At 42.0% G+C, this 25,474-nt stretch overlaps 2 protein-coding genes across 7 annotated transcripts in view; both read right to left on the bottom strand.

Moving 5' to 3' along the window:
* The window catches only part of LOC133465363 (protein shisa-6-like), a 68,509-nt gene extending 62,606 nt beyond the window's left edge, over positions 1–5,903 (bottom strand). For 4 of the 5 annotated variants that reach the window (XM_061748084.1, XM_061748088.1, XM_061748087.1 and 1 more), the window contains exon 1: positions 686–5,901. The gene's annotated coding sequence lies outside the window, so the exon portion shown is untranslated. Of the gene's footprint in view, positions 1–685 lie in introns of all 5 variants that reach the window. The other variant, XM_061748093.1, reaches the window with a different exon arrangement.
* Positions 5,904–9,432: 3,529 nt separating this feature from the next.
* elac2 (elaC ribonuclease Z 2) lies at positions 9,433–24,641 on the bottom strand. Of its 2 annotated transcripts, XM_061749751.1 has the most exons (24): positions 24,503–24,637; positions 24,091–24,399; positions 23,960–24,010; positions 22,177–22,312; positions 21,174–21,231; positions 21,023–21,091; positions 20,768–20,875; positions 20,604–20,659; positions 20,466–20,524; positions 19,549–19,621; positions 18,920–19,032; positions 17,995–18,093; positions 17,593–17,731; positions 16,654–16,739; positions 16,325–16,446; positions 15,568–15,670; positions 15,218–15,356; positions 15,093–15,131; positions 14,483–14,592; positions 14,102–14,201; positions 13,786–13,906; positions 13,561–13,639; positions 12,766–12,910; positions 9,433–11,175 (listed from the first exon to the last, which is right to left on the bottom strand). In XM_061749751.1, the coding sequence occupies exons 2-24, from the start codon at positions 24,303–24,305 to the stop codon at positions 10,936–10,938; spliced, it is 2,460 nt and encodes an 819-aa protein (XP_061605735.1). In that variant the 5' UTR covers positions 24,306–24,399; positions 24,503–24,637; the 3' UTR covers positions 9,433–10,935. The 2 variants fall into 2 exon arrangements, with proteins under 2 accessions (XP_061605735.1, XP_061605734.1); XM_061749750.1 differs by having other exon boundaries at positions 24,091–24,641.
* Between the last annotated feature and the right edge of the window lie 833 nt (positions 24,642–25,474).

The raw sequence follows: 25,474 nt of genomic DNA, 5'->3' as shown, positions 1-25,474 counted from the left end.
ACGGGGTAAATCGGTTTGTGCAAATCGATGATTCTCAAGTCTCAATTGAATGTGTCTAGCAGAGATGGGCAACTGGCGGCCCCGCGGACCGCTTGTGGTCCGCGCCCGCACTCTTGAGTGGTTCCTCGATTCATTTTCAGCATTTTTTTTCCCCGCATACATTTTTGGAGGGTTAATTATAGATGTTTCCTTAACAATACCTGATCAGTTTTAAGTTGTAATAGCACCATCTACCACTAGATGGCCTAATTGTAAGCCGACAGTTAATTAAGACTCACATTGAATGAACTATGGGAACTCCAAACAAACTTAACGTCCTTATTACGGCAAAAGGTCAGCATTGAATGGTGCAATGCATGCTGGTTGTTGTTGTTTTTTTTTTTTTACTGGTTCTTAAATGTCTTAGGCCTTACTATCTCTTAAAACTCCTTTTACTATCCAAACCCTCGTGAGCACTTTTAGGTATTTTTCTGCTTTTCTGCTCTTTAGAACAGCCTACTGAAGAACCTCGGGGCCGCAGAGAATGTTCTCGTTTTTAACAACAGGTTCAAGACCCACCTTTTTAATTTAGCTTTTAACGAATATTTGTTTTACTTTCTTCTTTTTATCAATATTAACATTCATTTGAATGTTATTTGATCTCCATTCTTTCATCAATATTTATCATATCTTCACTTATACTTACGGGCCGTGGTCATGGTCCTGCGTCTCGGGGTCCCCAGTCGCCATAGGCGCAGGCTCTCGCTCCACCCATGGTCGCCTGTGGCTGCGGTCTACGGTCCAGTCCTGATGCAGCCAGCTCCCTGAGATGGTGTTACCTCACCTGGCTTGTCTATACTCAACCTCAGGTTATTAGCTCATTACAGTGTTTTTTTTGTTACAGAGAGATTACAGTCCATGCCTATGAGTACTGGTGTATGATCTGTTTGTATGCGTTGCTGCTCTGGGTGTTAATGTAACAGTTTTTGGCAGGTTTAGAACTACCGTAACATCAATGCTAATGCAGTTTCCTCGGGTGTCAATGGTCCTCCAAGAGCCCGTTATTACGGCGGACCGGCAACAGCGAGAGGTTATTGCGAGGAGATGGGTTCTGCAGTGACTGAGCTCCATTGAAGATGAAGTGGAATCACACAAGTAATGTGTCTGCTGGAGGGTCAGCGTGTAGAAGCCACAAATGGAATAAGCAATCCATTGGCGCTTACCTGGACCTCCGAAGAGGCCCGCGCCACCCGGAATCCAATTAGCGGCACATCAAGCAAACAATGTGCAAACGTGTAAATGATGGCCGTCCCCTGAATAAACATCAGTGAGTGTCCGAGGCAGCACTAAAAGTTTTTGTAGCGTGTAATAAATTTAAAACAAGGACGCGGGCCAGCGATTTATGTAAAGGGGGGGAGATTATATCGCCACGCCACTATGCCGTAATATGCCGCCAATTCATCACGACGACCAGAAGCCTGAGCTCAGCTAAAATCTGTTTGCTTCTCTTCTTTTCTTTCTGCTCCGCTTTATCTTCTCGGCTCATCTGCCTGTGATGAAGGAACTTCCCAAAAGAAACGAGTGAAGAACGGTTCATTCATGCCTTAAAACAAACTTTTCAAATGTTTTTTTTCCGCCAAAATCGGATTCCCGATTTATGTTTTTCCTTCTTCTTCCTCTCAATAGTCAGCTGAGCTAGGCGCCAGAAAGCCTGCGACCTAAGTGACGATCAGTGGGTCGGAAAATGGATGGATGGATTAAACAAATAAATGAATAAAAGCAAACAATGACAATATTCAGTACTTGGAGAAATTGTCCCTTTAAACACAACCCTCAATACATTTGAACATAACCTTTAAATGTTCACCCAGCCCTAATTTGTACCACAGACTTGCTGAGAGTTCAATACTGTTGGGTGCATTTTTTTTTTTTTTATGACAAAAACGTTAAAAAACACTTTTTGGGGTATTTTCAAGGGGGCTGGAATGGATTAATTCCATCTCCATCCATTTCAGTGGGGAAACATGATTTGAAATATGTATTTTTCACAGAACAAATTAGACTTGTATCTCAAGACACCAATGTACATACATGGCTATTTCTACGTCTTACTGAATCAACATCAAACCATCCATCCATCCATTTTCGGTACGGCTTATCCTATAAGATGGAGCCTATCCCAGCTATCTTCGGGCGAGAGGCGGGGTCCACCCTGAACTGGTTGCCAGCCAAGCGCAGAATATCAAGCCATTTAAATGAATATCAAATCATAACCTAAAGAATTTAAGTTCAATTGAATCGTAACCTAAAGAATCAAAATCAAATTGAATTGTGAGGTTCTTAACAAAACCAAGCCCTACTTTTTATTTGTATTTTATTTATTTATTTTTTTAGCGATTATATCTTTACAATTTCTTATATTATGTTTTACACAATACAGTCCTAAAAAACACTTTGTTTGTGTAAAAGCTTGGAACAAATTAAATTTGTCAGTCAAGGTACTTCTGTATACAGAATGGCTCTGAAAATAGATTTGCATTTGTGATGCTAAAACTGTCTGTTATAACCTTGTTTTTTGAGTTTTTTTTTTTAGTTTTTTTTATTAAACATTTAGCTATTAAGCAGAAGTTATAATTGGACAGAGACAATCGGTACTACCTAGTGTGGCATAACAATGTGCAGACATTGAAACAAACAGCCTTGAAATGAAAACAATGCGGTAAAACAAGGTCTTTGTGTGCTTTTGTTGCCGTGTGGCAGCCGGCCGGCCGGCCGGCGTCACTGCGAATTGTCACGATTCGGAGGGGGATTCGTCCTTTACTGTCAGCCTACCGCGGCGGCCGAGGTGTTAATTATCTCAGGACTTCTTAAATCAAGCTGTCACATGTGTTTGCCGTTTAGTACGATAAGGCCGATCCGTCTTTGTCTGCCGGTTTCCCTCGGGGAGCGGATGTTTATCTGCACTTGCTCTGATTATTCTTTTTCTTGTGTGGCTTCAGGCTACACCGCTCAACTTCTCACGTCTGTCCGTCTCAACCTCGCCTCACTGCAAGTCAATCAGCAGGATTTGAATCATAGACTCGAAGACTTACAGTATGTTCACACTGTAGTTCAATTCCGATGTTTTTTGCCCAATGTGACGTACGCTACAATTCCCATTTTTTTTTTCATATCCGACGAAGGCCTCTTTCGTATGTGGATAGAAATCGGATAAGTATCCGATTTGAGTGCAGTTTGGACGTTTATATTCATTAACTGGAATCCAAACACCTCACTGCCATCGACGAACATAGACATCAAATATGTTTTTAAACAGGTAGGAGTGGAAGAGTGTCTCGCCCAGCTTGTCTGTGAATATCGAGCTTGTAAAGCACTGTAATGACTAACAGATTCCTGTAGATGGCGGCATGGCATTGCTTTGGCTTTTTGATCAGCACAGCTTTTGAGTAGAAGATAAAGGTTAGGCAGTGTTTCTCAGCTTGTCACGTCGATTATGAGGGTGAGAAATGTCAACATGTTGGGAATATGACAAGCTTAGGCACTTCACACTCGAACAGAATATGTTTATGTATGGTATAAATAGAGGATGTGCCACAGTAGGATTCAGAAGTGACGAATGATCAAGTTTGGCGTATATTCATTCACGTTTGTGTCTTTGAGAATGTAAGCCCCACAAAAGATTGAGGATTCCTGTATTTGTAAAAGGTTCCTGACAATCTCCACCTCAACTCATTGCATCTTGTGATTCTGACAATGGAAACATGCCAATAAGTGAGCAACTCACTTGGAAAAGTCCACTTCATCACAAACAAGGACATATAGGAAGTTGCGAGCGGTGGCCCTGAAGGTAAATGAATGCATGGGAGGAGCAGGTGGGAAATTTTGGGGGCCATAATGTGGCCAATAAATAGAGTGATGACCTTGAATGGAGTCCGTGAGTGAAGGTCTTGCACCAGTGATCGGCAAACCTACTGATGAGAACATCTGCTCATCATTAATTTCACGTCATTTCGCGTGTGATGGCTTGAAAATCCTTTCACGGCGGCTAAAGTTGCGCAGCTGTTGCTTCGTCGAAACTACACGCACGCACAGGCACACGCACACACACACGCACGTCTGACAGCGGCCATATTTTCTATGGGTTTCCACAGTATACAGTGGTGCCTTGACTTACAGGTTTCATTTGTTCCATGCTTGCATCTCAGATCATCTTTCCCCATTGAGATGAATGGAAATGCCATTCATCCCTTGCAGCCTGCCTGCCAAAAAAACTCAAATGTTTGTAATGTCTTTAAAAAAAGAAAAATAGCACTCTATAGGATTGTACTTTATAAAACATACAGTAATAACATCATTAACTATAATGTAACAAATTAAACAGTTTGTGCATCACGATTACATCATTCTGCGGTCACAACTGCTTAGTATGCTGCAGTAATAGGAGTCGCTTTTCTGCAGGAGGATATATTTTGTTGTATTGTCTGTCGATATATTGTTACTGCAATAACAGAGCATATTACTCCAATTCTAAAGCCTTTACACTGGCTCCCAGTCAGCTTTAGAATAGATTTTAAAGTTCTGCTACTTGTCTATAAATCACTAAACGGTTTAGGTCCTGAATACATGAATGAAATGCTAATGGCATATAAACCCAGTAGGGCTCTGAGATCGACAGACTCAGGTCAAATAGTGGAGCACAGAGCTCCGAAGCAAACATGGTGAAGCAGCATTTAGCTACTTTGCTGCACACAAATGGAAGAAGTTGCCAACAGAAGTGACGTCAACCCCAGGTGTGCATGTTTTCAAGTCCAGGTTAAGAGGTTGCTTCTTTTTTCTCCGCGCACCAAAGTCAGGCGAGTGTACCACTAAACCATCAGCCAGAAACCGTTTGTCCATATTAAAATTAAATAAATAAAAATCAAATAGCGGACTTCCACTCAATAGTAGTAATATAATAAGTCTGGGGATCCTTGTTTGTTGTCTTGGGCACTCGTTTGTTTTCCCCACTTGAAATCCAGCCCACTGGTTTTTCAGTCAAATGAAAGCCTGGCTCGCCGTCGGCCCAGCAGTATGTGGGACGGCATGAGGGCTTGCTCACTGCACAAGACAGATCTGCCCCTAAAACAAGCCAATTTCACTATTGCAAGAAACATGCTGTAAGAATGTGTCTATAATTGTAGACCCATGGGCTACTTTGATGAAAGTATGCCACAGACAAATTATTAAGACACCTGGGAACTCTTTGAAATATGAAAAAAAATGCATTGTCTCTTTTAAGTCTCCCTGTTGAGCAGTCTAACTTCAGAACCACACGCACACACAGAAGAGGGAGCTTCTACGGCATTTATGAAATGTGTACACAAAAAGAAATGTGAGCCGTCTCCCAGATGGCTTATTTGAGCTTGAGCAAACAAAGCAGGGGCAGCAGATCTGTCAAGCTAATAACGCACAATAAGAGCAAATTGTGCAGCTTTAATGGCAAAAAACAAAACAAAACAACAACAACGATTGCCTCACATCATTTGGTGCCCTTAAAGCTGACATGCTTCACCTCCACATGGACTTAGTTTTACACACACAATTTATTATTTCGTTTGATTCTTTTGCCTCATTCGAGGAGTCATTTGTGAACGTCAACACGAGGGCTACACTGCGGTCTGTTCACACTGGCTGCAATTTAAAAGCTGGAATTAGCATTTAGCATGCAGTGCAGTGTGTATTCAGCCACAGCCAATGTCAGCGTTTTCTCTAAATGTGGTAAGCAGGCTCCCTCTAGTGGTATGTAAAAGAATGCCTGGCTATGTACAGTTCAATTGTATTTAACTTTTAAGTTGAATAATTTTTTTTGGTTTGTTTTTTTAAACATTTATTCAGGTCCATTTTTTTTATTTCACTTCTGTATGAAATGCATTTTAATTTTTTATCAAATTAAAGCTCACAAGTGGTGTTGCCTATTTGATTTTTTGGGAGGACCTATTCTCCGTTATTTGCTGAAAACCCACCTTTTCACACTTTTTTTGTGCTCAGGACAGAGCCATGTCTAACATAAAAATATTGCTCCGGCACCATCTGGTTGCATCTTAGAGCCAAGGAACTATGTTGAAGTGAGGGGAGGCGCTTCATTTAGTCAGGCCATAGCCTTTTCTAATATAAAAAAAAAAAGGTGCTTTGGGGCCATCTTGTGACATCCATAGGTAATGACAAACCTTTTTTGGGTGGGCGTCAGTTACTTGCAGATTTTTGCTATTCGTGGCGGCAGGGTTGATCAGTCCCTAGCGCCCGCTATTGTTTAACAACAAGAGCGGCAAGTTCTCAATCAAGCGCCAGGTTCCCTCTCGTCATTGTCGGAGTCAGTCTCGTTGCTGTGCGGCTCCTCTGAAACGATGCCGGCTTTTACGAAAGCTCGAACAACAGTGCAAGCAGACACGTTAGCCCAAGCATCCACAATCCATTCACAAATTGTGGCGTAAGTCGCCCGGCGCTGCCTCCTAGTCTTAGTAAAGCTGCGTTCGCCCTCTGTCATCCATCGCTCCCACGCCGCTCGCAACGTCACTTTGAACGCCCTGTTTACACGGATGTCCAGCGGTTCGTCAAGCCTCCCGGAATGATGGCAAGCTCCGAGTTATTGCACTCAGTCGAATGGTGACTGTAGAGACGCGTCTCCCGGCTGTTCTTTGCTCATTGCTCGAGTTGGTCTTCCAACTCGGGCCACCTCGCCTTGTTTCCGCGTTTTGTTTTGTTTTTTTCCCGCGGAAACTCAGCTTCGTCTTCTTGACTTGGCGAAGCTCGTTTTAATGCTTCCCCCACTTGCGAACCATGGATTAGTTGATCTTGAATTCTCTCGCGGCTGCTCGATTCCCATGTTCCTCCGCGTAACGAATAGCTTGCAGTTTAAACTTTGCTTCGTAAGCGTGTCTCTTCGTAGGTGCCATTTTCGGGGGTCCTTAGCCAAACCCATGCACATAACGGAACTATATACCTACCGGGAGCGTGTCTTTAGCCTCCTCGGTCACGCGCACCCTTCCCCTTTCCGTAATTCTAATCTTTATCTTTTACTCAAAAACTGTGCTGATCTCAAATCCAGAGCGATAAAATACCGCCATCTACTGGAGTCTGTTTGTCATTACAGTGGTTTACAAAACTCAAATTTAAACATAAGCTATTGAAACGCTCTTCAACATCTACCCATTGAAAACATATGTGACAAATATATTAATTGGTGTCAGTAAACCGTTGGATTCCACAGCAATCAATGAGTTAAATATCCAATCGTGAATTGTCTTTTGGTTTAGGCAACACGTTTGAATGTGTTTAAAGCATGTGGGAGGGGTAAAACTAAAATAAATTATATAATGTTTCTATCGTGGATTTTCACCTATTGCGGGTGAGTCTGGTCCATATCCCCGCGATGAACGGGGCTTCACTGTGAATACAATTTCACCGGGATAAATGCATGTACAATAACTAGAGATAATAACTGCCACATATCGTGGCTCTCAAAAATAATGATTTGTCGGTGGACTAATAATAAACAACAATTCTGCCTGGTCCCCGGGTCCTAATTATGTAAACTAACTTATGTAAGTTTTTGTAGGAGCCCATAAATAAGATTAGTATAATAAGACGAAACAGGCTCCCTTGCGAGGTTGACAAACAAATCATGTGTTGTCACGTATCCATCAGGTTTAGCACTGAGCAGCGAAGCCAAATCTGCTTCTCGCCACGCGGGCAGGCGGACGCGCACGCGCGCACCCACATGCGTAGCATAGTTTAGCCTAGCGTCTCACGCCGGGACGCTGAGGCCTATCAAAAGCTGCTTATTATCATTCGAGCAACCTTTGTAGAGCTCTCGAGGCACCTTGGAACACAAGTATCTGACGCTGTCACGCCTCACGAAACAGCTCATCTCAGAAAAGCCACATTTACATCAGCAGTGCTCTTGTGGAGTGATGGCCCGAAAAAAGGCAGAGTATGTGATGGTGGAACAAACGGGAAGCCAACTACATAAGTCCATTAATTAAATACATTATAGGAGATATTTTGTGAATGGCACGGTGAACAACTGGTCAGCACATCTGCCTCACAGTTCTGTGGACCCGGGTTCAAATGCGGCCTCTCCTGTGCGGAGTTTGCATGTTTACCCCGGGCCTGGGTACACTTTTTAGAGTAACAACTTGTCACTATTGTTATTTTTACATCTATATCGGACATACTGTAGGTGTAGGTCTGGCTGGTGACATGATTATCGGTGTCGTAGTATTGGAGCATTTTTACGACTAGGCCCTACGATCACATTCCTACTCACTGTAAAATGTATATCAAAAAACTGAGGAATGAATAAAACAAACAATAAAACGTCAAGAAAAAAACTCAAATAATGAGGAAACTAAACAGCGGTACCTGAAACAAGGTGACAAACTTGGTTTGAAAATTTTTTAAAGTTAAACAATTGGGATTCCAAACTATGTAAAAATGTGAAAAAGTGAGTGACTAAGTGAGTGAGTGAATGATTCAAAACACAGTCATTCCCTCACTCACTCTTTTGCACATTTTTAGTTGACCTTTTAGTGACCTATGTAGTCTACTAAATACAAATCTCTATAAAGTATTTCGAGAGGAGTTGATGAGTGAAAAATTCCAAACATAGCTCGTTTCTCTGTCAATATTCCCAAAAATGTCCATGACGCTTACCTGACCATCTTCCACAGCATTCCTTGCTTAACGTCACCATTTGACTCTTTATTTAGACCATATGAAGCACTTTGTAAATGTAATTTAAATAACATTTACTTCATACTTGCCGGATGTCATTTCTTCTCTTTTCATCTTCAGTAGCTGCAGGACGGAAGCTAAAATGGTGCTCTCACGCCCTCATGCGGATGACGATGGAAGCGGCGCTAAAAACGCACCAGGCAATCTTGAAGGGAAAAGAATATAACGACATTTTATCGGGTCTATTGATAGAATTTAGCGCACGAAATTAGCGTTCCCACGTCTTAGTCTTTTATCAAAGCCTTGACAAATAATTTAGTTCAGTTGTTATGACCATACATTACATATACGTTATGTAGCTAGCTAAGCTAACAATGGTCGCCATATAAATCACATTTTACGATTTATTACTACTTAAACATTCACACGCACACAATTTTAAACTTCCTGTTACTTATTTTACACATAAGAGTCCAAATTACACACCTAAAATACACTAAAAATTGCACACGGACGTGGTTAACTTGCTGCTAATGAGCCACCAGCCGCAGGACCCCACAGAAATGCCCCGCGCGCGCCTGAGTTCATTTATCAAATATAATTATGCTTGTACTTTACTTCCCACCACTGACATGATCATTTACAATAATACAGTACTGTTTTGCGGGGATGCCATTAAAACGTTACTGTAATTAAACACACACACACACACACACACAAGAACCAGACAAGAAGCCAGTGTTAGTGTTTAAATACATTCATTTACATGATTGTTTTGAAATTGAATGACTTGAAAGCATTCAGTGCACTTTGCTATTCACTCTTCGTGTGATTTGCATTCATGGGTGACAAGCATAGAAATAAACACACTATTCGTGTTTTAGTTACAGCCAGACTGTGTGACGCTGCTTACGTTTATTCCAACCGCCTATTATCTTTGGGATCAATTTGAGCCCAGTCAATGTTTTGCCTAATTTAATGTAGACAAGTGGATAAACTGAAAGAACAGAAAATTAACATGAGGATGTATTTCAGTCTGTCCTGTGCACATTGTTGTTTCGAGTCAATTTGGACCCAGGCATCTAAAAGAAGTGAACCTATTTAAGACTATTGAAGTAGTCACCAGACAAACTAAATAAGTAACTGACACGTAGGAAACTGCTCATAATTGTTTCCTGGAACTTGAAATTTCTCATCTCAAATTCACCTGAAAGAATAATGGATGTGTACAATAACAGGACCGCAAAGACTGAAAAATGTCATGTTAAGTCATTGCTATTTTAGTTTTCCTGGTTGTTCCCATGAAACAAGGTAAAACCATTCCACACAAATAACCTCTAAGAAAATGTCACTCATTCAAAAATAAAAAAACCTTTAGGAAGCTTGAAGGGTTTAAGAAAAGCAAACAAAAACACTGCATTCAGATAAAAAAAAACAAAAAACAAGGTTTTTAATATGGATGAAATACAATGAACCTCACATATTTGCGGTACGGTATTTTCCCCATTCTCCTATTCGCACAATTTTGAGGGGACCCATCCTCTTAAAACTCACCTATTCACTGTTTTTGTGCTCGGTCCTAAGAAATAAAAGCACTACTTTGGCGCCATCTTCGTGTCAAGGGAGCAAATGTTTAAGTGAGTTTAGTAAACAAAATCGTGCTTTGGCGCCATCTTGTGGCTTCTTGGTGTCAACAAACTACAAAGTTGAGTCTCATTTGAACAAAGAATGTGCTTTGGCGCCCTCTTGCTGTCAAGGAACGAATTTTTAAATGAGTTGAGTTTCACCCAGACAAAAGCTGTGCTTTGGCACCATGTTGGTGTCAATGAACTACATAGAAGTGAGTTGAGGAGTTCCATTTTGACAAAAGTCATGCTTTGGCGCCATCTTAGAGGCATTTTTGTATCAAGGACCTATGTTGAAGTGAGTTGAGAATTTAGAAAAAAAAATTCATGCTTTTCCGCCATCTTCTAGCAACTTGGTGTGAAGGAACTCTGATGACATGAGTTCAGAAGTCTCAAAAATAGTGCTTTGCCGCCATCTTGGTATCAAAGAACTATGAAGAAGCGAGTTAAGGAGTTCCATTCATTCATCATCAAACGTTATTGGCAATTCTAAACGTTTTTAGGGGGGACATCACTTACTTTTTGGCGGCAGGGCTCAGTCCCTTTGCCACCACAAATTGCGAGGGTTCACTGTAAGTCAAAGTTCATTTCTAAACGTGGACATGTTGACTGAATGTCATCAGCTGCTCTTCAGTCTCTTAGTGTGGAGGGCCGAGGAGTCGTCCGCTTGGTTCCGTTTGGCGCCTCGGCTGGTGTCGCCATCCATCAGCTCGGCGTTGCCGTCGGAGGTGGTCGCCCATTTCTGCTGCTTGAGCTCCCGTCGCTCTCGTCTCTCCTCCATCTCCTCCAGCTCCACGGCGAAGAGCGTCTTCAGTGCTGGAATAAGACCCGGGAGGACCTTCAAGTCCCTCAGGGAAACCTGACAGAAATAAGAAGGACGTCTGCATTATTATTATTGTTATTCGTGAAACCATGTTTATGACAGGGTATAGGAGGTTCCAGACCTATAACTATGATAGTTGAAAATTTCAATAAGAAAGATTATTTGAGATACAAGTGTTTTGAGTTATGAGCGTGGTCAAGTAAATGAAACTCATATCTATCCTAATGACCTCCTGATAGAGGCTGATTCCCATCTGTCCATCGTCATCCTCCTAGACCTGAGCACTGCCTTCAACATCTTGACATACCCCTAAACTGCTCCAAATCTTATATTGCAGAACATACTCTGTTAATTCAGCTGAAAGCATCCATCTTCCCTCTCCCGTGATGTTCCCCAGGGCTCAGTCCTTGGTCCCATTCTGTTTAGAATTTCTCTCTTTCCCGCCCACATCCACTGCTATAGGACACGCAGCTCTACCTTTCATCCAAACCCACCTCGAACTTCAGACCCTTATCCCTCCATGCCTGTCTCCAGGAAATCAAATCCTGGTTTTCCTTCAATTTTATCCAACTCAACAGTGGCAAAACTGAGATTGTCCTCATCGGCTCCAAATCCATCCTTGCCAAACACCCCAACTTCAACCTCATCAGCGCTTGACATTGGCGATGCACCGAAAATTCGACTGCCTTTAAGCAGCACTTTGAAGCCAGCCTTGTTTCTCAAAGTTTGTAGCAAATAGCGATGTAGTCTCATCTTGTTTGGTGTGTTTTTTGCTGATTGGATTTAGATGCGAGCCACCCTTTGTGCGAGCAGCTATTTACGGCAAGTCCGCTTGGACGAACTTGGTCACCATATGGCTTTTTGTATCGCCATGATTGTTTTGATCACTGCAAACACGTTACAACACCTTACATCAAATTAAAATAGTAAAGTCTGGCGGGCCATGTCAAATACAATATCAAATGGGCCACAAGTTTAATTGGCCTGGTTTATGATGTCAGATGCCGTTTGAGAAAACTACAATATATTGCAATGTTGTGGAAGTTGACGCTGGAATCCCCAGCATGCCAAGCAGCTTTGTGTAAATAGTTGACTTATTCCCTATTGAATTATTCCCTCATAGTAGACGTGTGTTCATCCACGCCATTTATTTTATCATTGTTTTCTAACTGTTGGTTTATGTATTCAAGCACTGGGAGTCATTTTGTGTTTAACGACTTACCTCGTTGTCGCTCACTTGTGGAGTCTAATGGGTAGTGCGTGTCATTGCCTTTTGAAGTAATATCGTCAAAGCCACAATGTCTCTCGGTCACCGACACGACACATGCCATATAGTCACATAAAACTCAACCTGCCAAAGTGGCTTGTGGGAGAGGCAAAGTTACTAGTTTCCCCCTCCCCTCAGGGTCTGGGTGACGTCCTCGACAGCACCCCGTCATTCCAAACTCACATTAATAAGACTATCCGGTCTGCCTACTTCCATCTCCACAATATCAATTGCCTCCACGCAACAACGAACCCGAACAGCGCCGCACCCCGTCTTGCTTATTGCAATTCCCTCCTCTTTGGACTTCCCCTTAAACTCATCCATCAACTACCAACTGGTCCAGAACGCTGTCGCCTCACCCGCATGTGGTCAAAGGAGATGCCGACTCGGTCGGTGAAGTCCTCGCTGAAGAGCGGGACCTTGGCGTAGCGCTGGCTGAAGTGATTCAGCATGACGAACTCTGCCTGCATCCTCATGCCCACGTCAATTGCTTGCGAAGTCGTGCTGATAGGGTGGGAGAAACAAAACGGCAATAAAAAACAGCATCGAACTCATAGCTGGTATACAACGGCTGCATAAAACACAGCCAACATAACAACACCCAGGCATAAATTCCTCAAACTGTGAATAACTAGTTATACAGGGTGATTGAAAAGTAACTCCCGATTTTAAAATACTTATAATTTATTCCATCCATCCATTTTGTGTACCGCTTTATCGTCACAGGCTATAATTTATCCATATGTTGTAATATTTTTCTCTATGTTTGTGTGTATGTTCCATGATTATAGGAGCAAGTCTACTCCACCAAACCAACGACTTTGGAAGAACTTGAAGGGCGGATACGAGAAGTTATGTCTTCCATCCCACAAGATTAATTTTTGAATCGAATATATATATTTTTTTAGTGTTTTGAATAATGTTCCAAAACTATATTTATTTGAATGATAAGTCAACTACATAGTCCACTATATAAAAATCGCTGTGGTTGAATGATTCCAAACTCAGTCGCTGCGTTTGGAATAATTAACTCATTCCCTGTTTTTTGTTTTGTTTTTAGTGGCCATATTAGGAACTAACCAAGGTCCACTATATAAAAATCCCTATTGTTAAAAACCCCTGTTGCCTTTTGATCCTGTCAAGTTTGTCCTGACCTGTGTCGTTTGTCCATCGCTTCCTCCTCCAAGCCGTCCTCCAACGTGGCCTCGTGGATCAGCAGGGTGGCTTTCTTCCCTGGAGGGGAAAAAAGAAATAGTGGCGAGTATGAAGCACGGGTCAAAAGGAATAGCAGTCGGTCGGCCTCATTTATGAAACACAGACCACCTGGGGAGGGGCTTTTTTTTTTTTTTTTTTCCCCCCAAATGATGCGACTGACTCACCCATGTGCACCAGGGCGTCACAGGGCATCGTGTCTCCGGAGAAGACCACCTTCCAGCCAGACGTGTGAGTCAAGCTGCAGGCGAAGGCGTTCTTACAGTGACGCACCATGCATGTCTGGAACTGACAACACAACAAAAATAACAACAACTACAATGAGGAATATGCCAGGATGGGTTAGGGCTGAGCATTATGGCCTTAAAGATAATCATTTCATAATCCGCAGAGGGGAAATTTCCAGCAGCAAACAGCAGGGTGCTTTAAAAATAAAATGAACAATGAATAAAAATATGTGGAGAATGTTGATGGAGTCGAAACCTTTTCCAAGGCGTTGTTCTTCAATAGCGCTCGGATAAACGCCTGCGTCCTCGGCCTGGGAGCTTCGGCTTTGTGGCGCAGAACGTCGTTTGGGATGAAGCTGAAAAAGAAGACATCAGAAAAACAGAGCTTTTCATAATGTTTGTAAACAAAAGGCACCAGGGTACTCCCGGGTGGCAGCATGTGATTGACAATGCTGACCAGAAACGAAACCATGACAAAAACTTGAGTTTGGGGCTGGGCCACCAGATATACCCCAAACACCCCCCCCCCCCCCCCCCCCCCCCCGACCCCCAACCCGTCTTCCACCACCCGGACGCATGGATGACGTCATGCTAAAAATGTCAACAGGAAAGTGTCAAAGATGCGATGGCGTCGTACTTGATGTGATGGAGGATCTCCTCGCAGCCGTCGTGATATTGCTGCAGCCAGCTCATCATGTCCCACGGGGCCAGAAGGAACACGGGACTCCAGGCTTTCCTTAAAGTCGCCTGGGACACAGACAGGGGGCGCCATCACATCAGCAGCAATACGCAAATGAGCCTGCGGCTGCGGTCGTTAGCATTAGCCGTTTAAGATTAGATCGGTCACGTGACGACATGAAGGATGACTTACTCCTTAAACACGCTGTAGAATAGAAATTAATGTAGAACTCTGTAGATACCACAAAATGGTGCCAAAGCAACAAAAGCATTACTTTGGCGCCCTCTTGTGACATCTTGGCATCAAGCAATTACACTGAAGTGAATTCAGGAGCTTCATTTTGACAACAGTAGTGCTTTGCCTCCATCTTGGTGCCAATACACTATGTTCAATTGGGGATTTTCATTTAGACAAAAATAGTGCTTTGCCACCATTCACTGCATGAACATAGTTTTATAAATAGACCATCGTGTTATAAATTCCATAAATGTGTCCAACAGGGTAATATGGCTGCAAAAAGTAACATACTATTTATATTTATTTCCTTTTTTTTTTTTTTTTTATGTACCAGGGCGCGTTGTCTTTGGTACAGCAGCTTGACCAGACCCTGACAACAAGAGAAGAAAAAGGTTGTGTTCACAAAGAGTTTTTTTGTTTTTAAATTTTCCGTGACGTGCGATGAAGCTGCCTCACCGTGTGATGGTCGGCGTGCATGTGTGACACAAACACAGCTGAGATGTTGGACAGAACCCCGTCCACGTCGTCGCCGTAGTGTCTGCACAGCTGCCCGAAGGTCCCCTCGCCGCAGTCCAAAAGCAGCGAATGGCCCGCGCTAAAGAGAAAACAAAACACTATTAAAATGACTCCTGACATGTAAAAGTTAAAACTACGGATGTATGGGGGTACAACATTTCCGGTATATTTCCAGACATTTACTGGTCAATTTCCATGTGAAGTTAATTCAATAAAAACGTGTAATTCCCTCACAGGTGGGCAAGGGGAGACCCAATCTGCTTGTAGCTTGTGTGTTCGTTCCAACCAACCTGATGTTGACTAAAGTGCTACTGACGTTTCGGATCTTCATGGGCAAAGCCGATCCAGTTCCAAGGAAAACGAACTCGGGATACTCCGCTTGTCCTCCACCACCTCACAAAAAAAAAAAAAAAAAAAAAAAAAAAAGGAAAAATCTTTTCCATACAATAATACAGTGCACCCCAGTTTATCACAGGAGATATGCTCCAGATCCACCTGCAGTTGGTGAAAAACTGCAATATAGAGAGACATCTTTTAAATAGTTTTACTTCTCCTACACACTCTAAACACATTAAAAAAAAAACAAACGACAATTAAATATTGTATATTTTAAACACTGAAAGGTTCAGCCAAGCCATATCGTTTCTTCTAACCAAAGTCTTCTCGCTTAATGCTAACATATAATGTAAAACGCCACGGACGGGCTAGCGCAGGTTAATAGAGATGTTACAGTAATTCTAAAACTTCATACAACCGCTACCTTAACACACGTAACACACACATACGACGCATAACAATAGAGTCTCAAGCATTGTATGTTGACAAACTGTAGCTGGTACTTTTAATGCTGCTGCATTTCTTCCTGTAGGGTTCAGTGCTGCCCGGTTTGTTGTGGCACAACCAGACTAAATTCTGACTAGGCTGGACACTGTAAAAACCCATCATTTTTTTTTTTTTTTTTAAATCCAAAATATAATGTGGCTGCAAAAGATTAACTGCGATATAGGGAATTCACTGTACAACTTTTCACATTTGATTTGAACTCACCAGGAGGCGCTGCAGTATTGCTTGAACGTAGCAGCTGACATTGGCCCACTTCCTGCAAAAAGTTGGGTACGTCGAATGCCTCTTTGACAAACTCCTCATGGATGCAGGGGGGGACGGCATCTCTAAACAGATGACACAAAAAGAGCCCCTTTCACATTGAGATACCCCCGAAAAAAAGAGCGATACCATTCATTTGTCTTTAAATTTCACACAGAACCTGGCGAAGTAGATCACCACCATGTCACATAAAATGATGTGGCGGGCCGCATCCGGTCCCCGGGCCTTGAGTTTGACACCCATGATCTAAGGCAAAGGATGGGCTGACAAACCTTTGCCACTCGATGACTGGTCGCAGCTGAAATTTGAGCAGACACTCGGCTCTCACCATGGACGCGTCCAAACACGCCTGAGGATCCTGTCACCACAACAATCAACTTTTAACCACAAAAACAAGAACTAGATTGATGATTAAAGAGGCCTTGTTCCATTTTATTACATTTTCAGCTTCTTCCTGGACATTTTTTGCCATGTACAGACAATTTTTAAGATTTTTTTGGTCTGATTTTTACTTATTTATCTGCATAAGGTTTTGCACTGACATCAGTTCTTATCACTATATCTATTCATTTTTATGTTTTAACGCTTCAAATTCCAGTTTGATTGGACGATGTGCTGGCATAAAAACTCAACATTATTCTTTGAAATATATTCTACGCGTCACCTTTTTGTCTGATATTGCTAAAAGTACAATTTCTACAGCCAGCTCCCAGGGCCCATCCACTTATATTAAATGAAATTAAAACATAATTCTTCTCCATGGTCAGCAGAATGTATCGCCACTAAAGTCAAAATCGCGCCATTTATTTGCTCCATCGCCCGTTAAAGGGAGAAATTGCTCCCTTGTCCACATTTTTAATGTAGAATGAAACCCATTTTACCCAAATTCAGTAAATAATGAATTAGAAATGGTAGTTTTCATGGGTTTCAACTGGCCAAAAATAGAAACTATTTGACGTAAACAGTATATTATTGATATATTTAAACTGCTGAAGTTGGAAATAACAAAAATCAGACAAAAATCCCCACCTGAGGTAACTTTCATTACATTTGGGTTTTCCAGAATTTTGAGGTCAACTTTGGGGGTGCGTATTATACATGAGTGCACATTATACACGCGAAATTACAGTATATAGTCCACTGTGCATGAACACAGCTAAAATAGTGGATGTACTGTCCAGCATAGAACCCATAGGGTGAATCAAAGTTACGTTTGGCATATAGGACTGGAGGTTCGGGAAGACGTCGGGGTGGATCAGGTTGAGCTGTGCTTGGAGCCTGTGGCTGCGGACGTTGTGGGCGGAGCCAGCGTGCTCATTGAGGATCAGGTGCTCGGTGCTGGCTGGGAACCTGTGAAAGAGACAATTCGTCCATTGGCTTTTTATACAGTAGACCGAGAAAGTTCCCCAAAAAGTTCCCCAAAAAGTCCACTAAAAATCTCTTTGTAGTGATTGGGGACTATTAACGATTTTGGTCGCAGCTACTGCGTTCGGTTTCACTCATCATTCCTTACTATAGAAACACATCAACATTTTTAAATAGTGGACTATATTAATGAAAAAAATGTGTAATAAGGCAGGAAACCAGAGCAAGTGTGCGAGGACAGAGCAAACCTTTTCATCCAGTCTCGGTACCGATCAGTTTTCAGCAGCTCCTCCGGAGTTATATGCACAACCAGGGCAGGAGCATCCTCCGCCCCCCCGCTGTGATATCTGCAGCCGGGAGGGAAAGGCATGAAAGAACCTTCCGTATTTCATCCGTTTTATCGCTTAATTGAAGTTCATTTGTCGGGATGATTTTTATTATCATCCTTTTTTTTTTTTTAATCATTTTTTTAGGTGCACGTACATATAGGAGAATTCAAAAAATAAAATTAAAAAAAAACGTTTAAATGTATTCCACATAAAAGTAAAACATTGTACACAAACAAATGTTTAAAGATTCAAATATGAATATATTTAACAAAAAAGTTAAATACAACAGAAGTATACTTTTTCATAGCCATTAACTTTTATTATCTTTTTATATTTATATTTTACAATACAGTTCTGTTTTTCATTATTAAAACCCTTGTGGGGGTTTTGGGTGGTCTGGAACTGATTAATTGCATTTCAATAAGCAAAACTGATTCGATATACAAGTAAATTGAGATACGAACATGGTTACGGAAAAACTGAATATATAAAATTTTTAATGTTAATTTCTTAATGATTATCTTTACATAAATGTTTTGACAAAGGGGAAATCTTTTCAATAGGAAGCACTTGTTTTAAGAAGCTTTTCAGAACATTTTACGAAAAAATAATTATTTCTGTGGAAGTTGATGCTGGTTAAAAAATGTTTCAAAGCTAATTTTATTTTAGGAGAAATAAAGCAAATCCCAGAGGAGGGGGGGGAAAAAGTTGTTTGGAGTAATGTCATTGTCATTTGCCTTTTCTTTTAAGCGAAAGACAAAAAACAAAAACAAAAAACCAGAAATCTGTTTTTAGCCTTCTTGCAGCCCTAATTCGGTATGCTCTTGCGTGACCTTGTTCTGACCTTGAAATGTGCTGACTGTCGCAAAGAGGCGTGACGAACTCCTCGGACGGACACTCCACGATGACAAACACCGGTCCCGGATCGGTGGGCGTGCACACCTGCTCCGGTCGGATCTGAAGGAGAGTGATTCAAAAACGTCCAATCAAAATCCCGACATCTTCATCATCTTACAAATTCTGCCTGAGTAATCAAACATATGAGCTCAACTGTGTGTTTTCTCATTTACTAAATTAATGTAGGGCTGTGAATTTCAAAATAAGAGCAAGTAAATTAAGGAAAGTATTGTGTGTTCAAATAAAGTGCTTAACTTCAGAATAATTATTTGAAAAAAAAAAAAACTAACAAAATACAGATAATACTTCATGTGTTGATCATATGGGTAGAAGCAAAATCTTGCATTGTAAAAATGCATTATACACGGGTAGAAGGGTTTTCCAGAATTTTGAGGACAACTTTGGGGGTGCGTATTATACACGAGTGCACACTATACATGCGAAATTACAGTATCTTGTCCACAATATCAAAATCCCTATATAGTGAGGGAGTATTCAACTAATCGGTGCAGCATATGAATTTGTATATAGTGGACTGAGTCAAGTTTGGCGAAATCACACTTGAAAAACACGCACCTCTTTCCCGTCATACATGATGCTTTTCCCGCACTTCAGAGCAGCGATAAGCGGGCCGATCGCCGCCGTGCCACTGGGGGATAAACAACAACACGGTTTTACCGTTTACAAAAGAAACAAAAATTGGACTGACTCATGATCAGCAATCACAAATACCCTTAGATACTTTATCCCACAATGATTCATGATGCACAAAAAACAGAAAACAAATGTTTTTTTGGGGGGGGCGTGTCAAAAAAAAGGGGGGGGGGGGTGGATTTGTCTAGTTAAATTTAAATCTGAATCACATCACGATCAAAATTGGTTTACAGTTGCTGACACAGTGTAAACAGAGGACATTGTGTTGAAATTTTTTTACATACAGTGGAACCTCGTTTTAATGGACTCCAATTTATCGGCTATCGAAGTAACGGAAAATGAGATGTCGGGGTTGAAATCCCAGCAGGCAAGTTTGGATAAACTTTAAAACTTTTCAAAACACACATTTACTCCGTGTCACCGTCATATACAGTATATTTGAATCCAAAAGCTAGTTTATTTTTAGCCTTTTCGCATATCTTTTGAGATCATGAACAAGTCATCTAAATGGACACATTGCTCCATTTTGTGATCGGATATCGTTTTTTTAAACTCGTTGATCAGCCCCAAAAAATTTTTGAAAAGTGCTTGAATAGAACGGACAATCGTCTGTAACGGATGACCCCAACCCCCATTAGTCCGTTAAATCGAGGTTCTACTGTATATAAATAGTAATAATAATAATAATAATACACAAATTTATCCTGTCATATCAAAGGGATATTCATGTTGATATTTCAAAAAAGGTCAAATAAAAAGGAAAAAGTCACACTAATGATTAACAACAACAATATAATAATAAACATAACTTCCTTGGTGGAGGTTATAAAGTTACTCACACAGGAAGTCCAAGTTCCTTGGCCTCAGCCACTAAGAAGTTTCCTTTCTTGGGATGAAGCTGACACACAACACAAAATTTCACTTTACTTCAAAAGGTAACACACACACTAAAAAGGTAACAGACCGAGTTGCCCTACTTTGCATATGAATGCGACTACCAGTGATGCGTCTCTCGTTACATTTCTTTTGTCTCCTACAAGAAAACAAATATCTAATTATTTATTGGCGACGTTTGATGTCCACACAAACAAATGCAAATCGACAAAGGAACCTTAATTACGTTTGACGTGTAATACGTCACCTGGTTGGTCTTTGGCATCATCCAGGTGATCGCCGTCTCTCCTTGGGGAGGCGGGACTTTGGGAACGTCTACTTCTTGGAGAGTGCACGTGGCAATTTCCTGGTGAGGCTATGGAGAAAGAAGATGAGGAAGCATGAAAGAGAAGAAGGAGGAGGACAAAAGGAGACAAAGAAGGACAAAAGAGAAAAAGAACTCAGGGATGAATCTTAACATAACACAGAAGACGAGGTCGCTGAGGAGATGTTTCCAACTCACCAAAGAGGGGAACTTGCACAACGGTCATGGTGTCGTCCGTGAACGTCTGGTCAGTGTATGGGCGAACAGCTGATGGGGGAAAAATTAAATTAAATTAAAACAGGAAAATAAAGAAGAAAGAAGTTGTGATGAGAGGAAGCAGAAGACCTACAAAGTTTGATGCTGTCCAGTGGGCCAGAGAACGTTTTGATGGCTTTCACGTAGCTCGCCTTCAAGCACAAAAAAGGTCAGTCAACAAATGCACTTATGCACTCAACAAATGTACATCCATGCATCCTTTTTTCCTCAGGTTTATCAGAGTCTATGTTAATAATTGTGCCGATCATATGGAATTTCATTATTTATTCACGTTTCATTTTCCGTATGTGTCCCAATAATTTTCCAAATGTCAACATTTTCTTCACTCTTCACTTTTCAAAGTTAGGGATGGGCGAGTACGGATGCCAGCTATCAGGCCGACACCAGCCTTATTTCAAGGCATCAGGTACTTGTAAAGGCGGCCGATACCAGCCAGTGAAACTTAAGGCAAAAAAAATATGACATTGCGCAAGTTTGACAATGGCGCAAGTTTGACAATGGCGAATCATCATGTTCGTTACGCAGAAAGAAAACTCTTTATTCACAATTACAGAATATGACCTTCTTTTCCTTTGGGCTTGTCCCTTTCGGGGTCAACACAGCGCGTCATCCTTTTCCATGTAAGCCTATCTCCTGCATCCTCCTCTCCAACACCAACTGCCCTCATGTCTTCCCTCACCAAATTATCAACCTTCTCTTTGGTCATCATCTAGCTCTCTTGCCTGGCAGCTCCATCCTCTTCACCCTTCTACCAATATACTCACTTTCTCTCCTCTGGACGTGTCCGAACCATCGAAGTCTGCTCTCTCGAACTTTGTCTCCAAAACATCGACCCTCGGCTGTCCCTCTGATGAGCTCATTTCTAATTTTATCCAACCTGGTCACTCCGAGAGCGAACCTCAACATCTTCATTTCCGCCACCTCCAGCTCTGCTTCCTGTTGTCTCTTCAGTGCCACGGTCTCGAATCCGTACATCATGGCTGGCCTCACCACTGTCTTATAAACGTACTTTTTCTTTACTTCAGTACCTACATCTGTCCCAATACTTCAGTCTGGTGATGTTTTGAGGGTCTCACCAGCTGAGGAGGTCCTGAGAGGACGCAGTCCGGTACTCCGGTGTCCTTCAAGGTGAGGATCATCCCGGAAAGACCGCCAACGTTCTCCCAGCTCATTCTGGTCAAGAAGATGTTGTCCAGTCGGGACGCTCGCAGCCTGGAAACACAGGACCAACCGTTCAGAAATCAGAGTAATACATCTAGGCAAACATCAGACTGCGCACCAGTCAATGTCAGTGGCCCCTCAATTAAGGTGCTGTATGAGGACCAGAGGCAGGAAGCAACGAAGTAGATTTTTCGGGTATTTGTACTTCACTTGAGTATTTTTCTGGCAACTTTTTATTTGTACTCCTTACTCTTTAAACACAAGTATCTGTACTTTCTACTCCTTACATTTTAAGAATTAACTTCTTACTATTGAAACCTTCTCAAGTGTAAAAACCACAACACCGAAAAAAAACGGAAACCGTAAGTCGACGCATTTGCTCATTGACATCGTACATACAACACTTACCTATGAGCTGCGTGCCTATGACGACGCTAAGCTAATGGAAGCAAAGTGTTGGGGAATTCCATGTATGCCCCCACTAGCATAGTGGGGGCAAAATCTCATTGCATTCCATGTTTGTGGACGGCAAGGGCGTGAACCAAAATAACAAGGATGGCTGCACATTGTGCTACATACAATTGCACAGACGTAAAATCAAAACAAGGGAACTCCGAACTGGGAATAACCTTTTATAGGCAAGAATGGAAAACAATATACGGTGGACGACTGGTTAGAGCATCTGCCTCACAGTTCTGAGGACTGCCCCCCCCCGGCCCCGCCTGTGTGGAGTTTGCACGTTCTCCCCGTGCCTGCGTGGGTTTTCTCCGGGCACTCCGGTTTCCTCTCACATTCCAAAAACATGCGTGGTAGGTTGATTGAAGACTCTCAATTGGCCGTAGGTGTGAATGTGAGTGCGAATGGTTGTTTGTTTGTATGTGCCCTGCGATTGGCTGGCAAACAGTTCAGGGTGTACCCCGCCTCCTGCCCGATGATAGCTGGGATGGGCTCCAGCACGCCCGCCACCCTAGTGAGGAGAAGCGGCTCGGAAAATGGATGGATGGATATTTTTTTAGGAGAAGAGGCGTACATTATGTCATTTTAACACATTTTAATCACGTGCAACCGATGTACGTTCAAACGAAGTAAATTCAAATGACACTTTTTATCAGTCTGCACTGTCCCATTCGCTCCTCTTTTACGTGTTAACGCCGGAGGACAGCGTGCCAAAGAGGATTTTCTTGCACACCTCCACCTCATTCAGCAAGTTCACATTCATAATTTTTTTTTCTTCATTACCTTGTTCCTGATCACGCAGAGATCGGGATCTCAAGTGCAGGGTTCATTTAAATATGATTTGCATATATAAATGTGCGCGTGGACAGGGAGGAGTCAGCTACTCCAGCATGTGCGCTCATTTCCACGTTGATTGGAATGTACAAAGGAAATGTGCTTGGATTCATGCGTACACACAGATTCATACATCTGGACATTTCTGTGCGTACGGCGTTTTATGGATTTGAGCGTACGCCATGTTTTAGTAGGAAATCCACGCAAGTCTTTGTACATGAGGCTCCAGTACTTTTTTTTGCCATCGATGATGAGGGCCCATGATCTGGTGCTACGCCCCTGGTCAGGGCACACATGAAACAACTCAATGCAAGAGACTTTAACCTTGCACCTCAGAAATGTGAGGCACACAGGCTAACCTATCAACTGTACTGCTCCTAATAATCATTACTACAATGCAAGTCTTACTTGTGTTCGTGCATGAGTCTCTGTGTTCCTTCTCCACAGTTGAACAAGTACCTGCAGAAGCGACAGAACGTAAGCGAAGACGTCATGACGTGGGGTCGTGAACGCGCGCGCAGCCGCGCACACACACACACCTGTTGTACTCGGAGAAGACGTAAAGCGAGGCGGCGTTGTCCCGACTTCCGGCGCCGACGACCTGGACGTACACAGTGGCGGGGCCGTGCACGTCGCTGCGTTTGCTGCGGCTCTCTTTGCCCTTCAGCCTCCGCAGCAGCGGCTTCGCTTGCTGTTTGGCTGGCTTCTTCTTCTTCTTCTCCAACTTGTCGTCCATCGTGTTGCTGTCGGTCATGGAGCGACGCGGCTGCCAGGCAGGCCGCAGAAGAGGACAACGACGCCGGGCGAGGAGCAGTGGACGAGCGGCGGACACGCACAACGCGACGGCACTCAGCACATTCATAATATTAAAAAAAAACACGTCAATTAAAGGTCGTCATGTGGATTCTTCTTGGTCAAACATTTTTCAGCCGTCATTTCGGGAATTTTTACCTAATAAAAGTTGCCGGGTGGGGGACAGAAGCAAGCACGAAGAGGATGTTGTTTGCGAGTTGACACACGCACGTGAGGAAACACCATTTCTGGGTTCCGGCATCTGTTGATGGCGTCACTGTAACTGCAACCAATGGCTGCTGAAGCTTTTTCCTGCGCTCTAGACCAATGGGAATTGAGGGGGCGTGGTTTGGTCATACCATTGGAAGATTTCTGTGCTAGGAAAATGTATTTATTTTCTGACATAATTATCCTACGGAATAAAACAACGCATACTTTTGGCAGAATACATATTTAACAAAAAAAAAAAAAAGTTCAATTAAAAAAAATGGCTTCCTCGTTTGTTTTTTGTCGGACGCCGAGCAATACTTTGCTTTAATTAGACACTACTAACCAAGTTTTGTTTAATATAACATACCCTGGCTTTTTTTTTAAACCCCTGTTTATTAATAATTTAATTGCATACTGTTCTTTGTATACTTTGTACACCTACTGATCTCTACTTACTATATGTATATGACCAATTTAACCATACATGTAAAAAACAAAACAAAACAAACAATAAAGGCTGGAACGACAGTGTAGTTAAAAAAAACTATTAAAATTAACAGTTTGTATTGGTTCGTATTTAACTATTTTTATTAATCGTAGCTTTGAACTGTTTAAATATTCAACTGAATATTCCAATTTCCTCATGGGGTTCAAGCTAGCTAGTTAGCTATCTAGCAAGAGGGATTATTTATACTTTGGTCATCCCTTGAGGTAAACTATATTAATAAGGTCATTCATAAACTAAGAAAGTATCTGTCTTCTGTCGACAAATATGAATTACTAAATGTTCACTATAACTTCACGATGTCTAGCTGTTTCATACTGTCCAAATTCAGTTCCTATCATTATGTATCACTGTCAATCACATTTTGTACATGACATTTAAATTTCGTTGGATGCTGATGTTTTTGTTTGCACTTT

The sequence above is a fragment of the Phyllopteryx taeniolatus genome, chromosome 16 (genome assembly GCF_024500385.1).
Source record: "Phyllopteryx taeniolatus isolate TA_2022b chromosome 16, UOR_Ptae_1.2, whole genome shotgun sequence".
Taxonomy (NCBI): Eukaryota; Metazoa; Chordata; class Actinopteri; order Syngnathiformes; family Syngnathidae; genus Phyllopteryx; species Phyllopteryx taeniolatus.
The sequence above is the reverse complement of the archived record's forward strand: the minus strand, read 5'-3'. Positions and strand labels throughout refer to the sequence as shown.